Source organism: Hemibagrus wyckioides, linkage group LG24 (assembly GCF_019097595.1).
Source record: "Hemibagrus wyckioides isolate EC202008001 linkage group LG24, SWU_Hwy_1.0, whole genome shotgun sequence".
Taxonomy (NCBI): domain Eukaryota; kingdom Metazoa; phylum Chordata; class Actinopteri; order Siluriformes; family Bagridae; genus Hemibagrus; species Hemibagrus wyckioides.
Window position 1 is genome coordinate 18,989,956 of NC_080733.1, and position 7,500 is coordinate 18,997,455.

A 7,500-nucleotide genomic window follows, 5' to 3' on the forward strand; every position below is an offset into this window, starting at 1 on the left:
TGGTGTGTTTGAATGGTGAATGTTGGTGTGTGTGATGGTGAATGTTGGTGTGTGTGTGATGGTGAATGTTGGTGTGTGTGATGGTGAATGTTGGTGTGTGTGTGATGGTGAATGTTGGTGTGTTTGAATGGTGAATGTTGGTGTGTGTGATGGTGAATGTTGGTGTGTGTGATGGTGAATGTTGGTGTGTGTGTGTGATGGTGAATGTTGGTGTGTGTGATGGTGAATGTTGGTGTGTTTGAATGGTGAATGTTGGTGTGTGTGATGGTGAATGTTGGTGTGTGTGTGATGGTGAATGTTGGTGTGTGTGTGATGGTGAATGTTGGTGTGTGTGTGATGGTGAATGTTGGTGTGTGTGTGATGGTGAATGCTGGTGTGTGTGATGGTGAATGTTGGTGTGTGTGTGATGGTGAATGTTGGTGTGTGTGTGATGGTGAATGTTGGTATGTGTGTGATGGTGAATGTTGGTTTGATGTTTAACGGTAAATCTTGGTGTGTAAATATGAATCTTTCAGTCTGCATTTTGTGTTGGATATTTTTTTATTGTTGATATTTAATGTCAGTAACTGGAGTACTGTTCAGTGATGTTGGATGCTTGATGGTGTTGAATATGGGTTTTTTTCTCTCTCTTCCGCTCAGGTGATGTTCGGGCCACGGAGTTTCGATCGCTTCGTACCTCCTTCATTTATCCAGAGGGAGCAGTCGAGCCGTTTCCAGCCCACATACCCACAAATGCAGACACAAATCGAGCTCCCACCCACCATCTGCCTGTCAGACGGCGAGGAGCCGCCACCCTATAAAGGCCCCTGCACTCTCGCCCTGAGAAGCCCCGAGCAGCAACTGGAGCTTAGCCGTGCCTCCGTGCGAGCTCCACCCAATCGCACTGTCTTTGACAGTGACATCATGGACGTTTATGGGCCCAGGCCGCCCAGCACACACTCGGGCAAGAGCGCCTCGTACTCACACCTTCAGGGGCAAGGACCACCGCCCACTTACAGCGATGTGATTGGTCGATCTTACCCAAACTTCACCACCTCCTCCTCCTCCTCCTCCTCCTCCTCTCTCTTGCACCAGCACAGCAATAACGCCCCGCCGTCCAATCAGAGGAAGGCGAAGGATGGAAGACGCGACAAACCAACTTGACTGACAAGCACAGAGTGGGAGGGGCTGTGCTCTTTGGACCCTGTTCATAAATATGCGAAAGGGGGTGTGGCTTCCCTCCAAGCACTCGCTCCCTTGCACAATTTAGTAATCCAGAAAATCAAGGAACCAAGCTTAAGTGAATCTCACTTTTTTGTATACTTTTTTAATTTGAATTATTTTGCTACAACTTGTGGGCCTCGTGTGGATGTTCAGGCTTGTCGCAACTTTTCTGTTCCTGTGTTTTGTATGCTTTCTTTTATTTAAGATAATCAACTTTTTTTTGGCAGATTGCTCAAGAAACTGCGCAAGATATAGGAATTTTTTAACATTTTTTTTTACATTCATGCACAAAAAAAAATTCTTAAGTTATTAACCAATCAAAATCCAAATTTCTGTGCCATGATTCGTGTAATCGTTCCTTAAATCTCAGTGATTTCATCAAAATGCAGAAAAAAAGAAATCTACATTGCACTAACTTTAACTTAGTATTTTTACTTTGGTCCATATTCTAATTCTTCACATATTTTCATATTCATTTCACTTTTGTTTTTTTTTAAACTAGGGACTTCTGATCCAGCCTAAAAAATCCCACTATTAACCCACAAGATGGCACTTAAACAGGGGGTGTTGTTGTTGTTGTTGTAATTCTTTTCATTTTTCTCATCAAGCATCGTTTTTCATCCTTTCAAACTAGCACTTTAAAACTCGCTCGCTTCAGCATAGTCCGAATGCAAGGGAATCATGGGAAACGTAGTCTTATGCACATCCACCAAGCCGAGCACGTCTGATCCGCTACGCTTCTTCCTACACACACCTGAGTGTTTTCTAAGAACCGCCTCGAGAACCGAGAAGCGCCGATGAGCAGCTTCGCAAACGCTCTTAAAAAACAAAACATATTTGTTAGTCATGAGTTTCTACTTCTATGTTTTGTGTTTTGTTTCCTGTTATGTTAAACGTCGGCCATGTTGTTCTGGTAAGAGTTCATGTTCGGTAAAATCAGTAAAATAAATAACGTTTATGTGTTGTTTTAATGACGTGTGATGTCCAGCGAAACAAAAACAAACAAAAATGTTATGTAACGTTCCTCAAAAACATCCAAACCTTCTGGGAAGCAAAAGTAATGTTCCAAAAACGTTCTACTATCCTTTTTAAATCCCTCTCATTTACTAAAAGGAACACGTACAGGAACCTGCCGAGATTCAGATCTGCATGCTAGTTAGCTAGCCCCCCAACAAGCTTTAGTTTGAATGCGAGCTTAGCCAAAAATGCTTGTAATCAAACACCATAGTATGTTTGCAACATTAGCTAAGCTAATTACATCACTGCTTTCAGGCTAACTAGCCAGTGCATGTGTTCCTCTCTCATGCTAGAAGTTAACTGAGTTTGCTAACAAGATGGCTAATGTTTGGCTACTGGTATTTTTTATAACGGAAACAGGATTGCTAGCAAGCCAAGAAATAACCTGAAGGAAAAAAAGCTAATTAATGAACATTTCTTGAAATCTGATATTATATTAATAATAATATTAAGTGTTAAATTTAGAACAGTTCCCACGTCAGAAACGTCACACCTTTAGTTTTTACCGGCATCAGGTCAGAGTTTTAATTCTGCCCTCGGTGCAACTCCATCGGCTCTCACTCATTCTTACTCCTCCTCCTCATCGTGTGTGTGTGTGTGTGTGTGTGAGGTCCTGCTGCTATGCTAATGCTAACGTTATTGCTAATGCAAATGCTAATGCTGCTCTCCAGTGTCTCATGTTTATGTTCTTCATTTTGAGGTGTTATTTTTTGGTCAGGTGTTTTACATCCACACTTTAAACACCTCCTGTAGTGTTGATGAGATGTTGATGTTTGTTGCATGTTTCTATGAGCAGATTTGGTGCCTAAAAGTTGTGGTAAAGCAGAAATAGGAACCTTTTCACTTTGCACTCCGACTCCCCAAACAACCACCCTAACACCCCCAATACCCCCATCCCAAACACCCCTAACACCCCAATACCCCCATCCCAAACACCTCTAAAACACCTATCCCAAACAAAGGCCCTACCACCCCAAATAACCCGCCTAACACCCGTATTCCAAACAACCCCCTCACCAATACCCCCCAACACCCCCTACACCAAACAACCGCCCTTATATGCCCCAACCCCTACTCCAACCCAAACAACCGCCCCAACACCCACCCCAACCCAAACAATCCCCCTAATTCGCGCAACACTCCCGACCTGAGACAACACCCCTCTAAAATCCCACCAAAACACCCCCATCCCAAACATCCACCCCAACATTTCCCTATCCCAAACAACCCCCCAACACCTCCCCACCCCAAAAAACCCCCCAAAACACCCATAATATCCCCCAATCACCCCAAACCCTGCCCTTAATATCCCCAACATCCCAACCAAACCCCAACACTCCCCCCACCTTTGTTGTGCCTCACTTCCTACGGTGCTTTTTTCACAAGTCCGACTTTGTTTATTTGTACTGTGCTGTATAAATATATAACTTGAAAATATTATGCACATATCCTACCCAATGGGTAGATGAGAAAAAAACCAGAAGAGAACAAAATGTTAATATACTGTAATATAATGTATAGAAGATAATTACCACCAGAAATTTAACACGGAGGCATCGGGGTTTTTTTGTCAATGCCCTACAATTGTTGCTTTTTGTCTTTTGTAAAAAATAAATAAATAATCTAAAGTTAAAAAAAGAGGTAATAAAATAATACTACAGTATAGTCACAACATACGTTACAAAAAAAAAAGTACTTCTATTTTTTTCCTCTATCTGCTATGTGATGATTACGAGGCGGTCGCATACAGGACACACACTCGCTGCTGCTTTTATAACTTCCAGAGAAATGATCATTATTAATGCCAGCGCTTGCCATTTATTTATTTGACTTTTTTAATTATTATTATTATATTATTATTATTATTATTATTTAGTGAGTGATAGATGTTTGGACTTTAAAAGTAATGCAGAAGAGAAGAGCTGTATCTTATTACACCAAACAGACAGGAATGGAGAGATAAATAATAAATAAAGATTTTGGATGGTATCTAGTCTGACGTCTCATTCTTTTCCTAAACACGATGGAAATGGTTCTCCTCTGATGGAAATCATGCTCCTCTGATGGAAATCATGCTCCTCTGATGGAAATGGTTCTCCTCTGATGGAAATCATGCTCCTTTGATGGAGATGATGCTCCTCCTCTGATGATGATGCTCCTCTGATGGAAATCATGCTCCTCTGATGGAGATGATGCTCCTCTGATGGAAATCATGCTCCTCTGATGACGATGCTCCTCTGATGGAGATGATGCTCCTCTGATGGAAATCATGCTCCTCTGATGATGATGCTCCTCTGATGGAGATGATGCCCCTCTGATGGAAATCATGCTCCTCTGATGGAGATGATGCTCCTCTGATGGAAATCATGCTCCTCTGATGATGATGCTCCTCTGATGGAGATGATGCCCCTCTGATGGAAATCATGCTCCTCTGATGGAGATGATGCTCCTCTGATGGAAATCATGCTCCTCTGATGATGATGCTCCTCTGATGGAGATGATGCCCCTCTGATGGAAATCATGCTCCTCTGATGGAGATGATGCTCCTCTGATGGAAATCATGCTCCTCTGATGATGATGCTCCTCTGATGGAGATGATGCCCCTCTGATGGAAATGATGCTCCTCTGATGGAAATGGTTCTCCTCTGATGGAAATCATGCTCCTTTGATGGAGATGATGCTCCTCCTCTGATGATGATGCTCCTCTGATGGAAATCATGCTCCTCTGATGGAGATGATGCTCCTCTGATGGAAATCATGCTCCTCTGATGACGATGCTCCTCTGATGGAGATGATGCCCCTCTGATGGAAATCATGCTCCTCTGATGGAGATGATAAGGAGCAGGATGATGAGTGTGAGGTTAAACCATCCATTAAAGATATGAGATGTTTCTAGATCCTTATGCAGTCTGAAGTCTACAGTACAATACATTTAAAGCCTAAAAAAAAATCACTGTTTGAATTTAATGAACGGAAACGAATTCATATTTATACACTATATTGCCAAAAGTATTCGCTCACCTGCCTTGACTCGCATATGAACTTAAGTGACATCCCATTCCTAATCCATAGGGTTCAATATGACGTCGGTCCACCCTTTGCAGCTATAACAGCTTCAACTCTTCTGGGAAGGCTGTCCACAAGGTTTAGGAGTGTGTTTATGGGAATTTTTGACCATTCTTCCAGAAGCGCATTTGTGAGGTCACACACTGATGTTGGACGAGAAGGCCTGGCTCTCAGTCTCCGCTCTAATTCATCCCAAAGGTGTTCTATCGGGTTGAGGTCAGGGCTCTGTGCAGGCCAGTCAAGTTCATCCACACCAGACTCTGTCATCCATGTCTTTATGGACCTTGCTTTGGTCACTGGTGCACAGTCATGTTGGAAGAGGAAGGGGCCAGCTCCAAACTGTTCCCACAAAGTTGGGAGCATGGAATTGTCCAAAATGTCTTGGTATGCTGAAGCATTCAGAGTTCCTTCCACTGGAACTAAGGGGCCAAGCCCAGCTCCTGAAAAACAACCCCACACCATAATCCCCCCTCCACCAAACTTTACACTTGGCACAATGCAGTCAGACAAGTACCGTTCTCCTGGCAACCGCCAAACCCAGACTCGTCCATCAGATTGCCAGATGGAGAAGCGCGATTCGTCACTCCAGAGAACGCGTCTCCACTGCTCTAGAGTCCAGTGGCGGCGTGCTTTACACCACTGCATCCGACGCTTTGCATTGCACTTGGTGATGTATGGCTTGGATGCAGCTGCTCGGCCATGGAAACCCATTCCATGAAGCTCTCTGCGCACTGTTCTTGAGCTAATCTGAAGGCCACATGAAGTTTGGAGGTCTGTAGCGATTGACTCTGCAGAAAGTTGGCGACCTCTTCGCACTATGCGCCTCAGCATCCGCTGACCCCGCACCGTCAGTTTACGTGGCCTACCACTTCGTGGCTGAGTTGCTGTCGTTCCCAAACACTTCCACGTTCTTATAATACAGCTGACAGTTGACTGTGGAATATTTAGGAGCGAGGAAATTTCACGACTGGATTTGTTGCACAGGTGGCATCCTATCACAGTTCCACGCTGGAATTCACTGAGCTCCTGAGAGCGACCCATTCTTTCACAAATGTTTGTAAAAACAGTCTGCATGCCTAGGTGCTGGATTTTATACACCTGTGGCCATGGAAGTGATTGGAACACCTGATTCTGATTATTTGGATGGGTGAGCGAATACTTTTGGCAATATAGTGTATTTCTTTTCATATGATATACTGTAAATATAAATATTATTTTATTTTCTAACACTCAAAAAGTGAACAATTAAAAAAAAGGCAAAGTATGATAAAAAGCATTATATGAAATTTACAGTGGAAATGTACAGCAGGAATTTGATAAATGTTAGTAATGTTCAATAGAAATTTAAAGTCTGAAGCTGTAGTATTTTTTTCCGTGCATTAAAGTAGGTTTAAAACCAGACATTTACTCCTGGAGGAAATCTACAGCGAATGTAAAGTGTGATAGATTTACAGGAGGAAGTTTACAGGACGTTACAGTCACAGTATGATGATTAGAATAGAAGAAAAGTTTACAGCAGAAATTTAAAGCCAAGAAAATCATGGAAAGTGAATCTAAGTTTGTTTTTTTATCCCACAGTGGCAGGGTCCGCTGTTTGTAGTGGATCATTTGATCCGCATGATCTGGCACAGGTTTTACGCCGGATGCCCTTCCTGTCGCAAACCTCCCATTTTTATCCGGGCCTGGGACCGGCACTGAGAGTTAACTCTTCAGTGGCTGGGTTGGCGTCCTGCCCGGGATTCGGACCCGGGCCGCGGCAACGAGAGCGTGAGATTCTGCCGCTGGACCACCAGAGGGCCCGGAAAATGTATCTAAAATGTACAAAAAGTGTCATGAAAATAATCTTTTATGATCAGTTAGATGAATGTTAGAGGTAAAGTGTAAAAAAAGTTGCAGTAAAATAGAATAGATTCTGTTTACTCAATTATTTACAGCGTAAATATGTTATTGTTAAATTATTACCGTTTAAATATTAAGTATGAAATCTATATTTTTGCAGCATGATCAAATCTGATGATGAAAATATTCTTATGTCTTTATTTTGCTGCAGAGAGAGAGAGAGAGAGAGAGAGAGAGAGAACTGCAGACGAAAACAAGATCAGTGTGTAAATATAGACACAGACACACCACCAAGTGAATGCTAGTGTCTGTGTGCGTGTGTGTGTGAGTGAGAGAGAGAGAGAGAGAGAGACAGAGAGACAGAGAGAGAGAGAG

General features: G+C 42.8%; 1 protein-coding gene across 2 annotated transcripts in view; it reads left to right on the plus strand.

The window, feature by feature from the left end:
- Window positions 1–4,210, plus strand: part of ldlrad4a (low density lipoprotein receptor class A domain containing 4a) — a 27,925-nt gene extending 23,715 nt beyond the window's left edge. Inside the window, exon 3 of one of the 2 annotated variants that reach the window (XM_058377219.1) lies at window positions 640–4,210. In XM_058377219.1, the coding sequence (XP_058233202.1) occupies window positions 640–1,143 (504 nt within the window). In that variant the 3' untranslated portion in view covers window positions 1,144–4,210. The remainder of the gene's footprint in view (window positions 1–639) is intronic. The other variant, XM_058377218.1, reaches the window with a different exon arrangement.
- The last annotated feature ends 3,290 nt before the right edge of the window (window positions 4,211–7,500 follow it).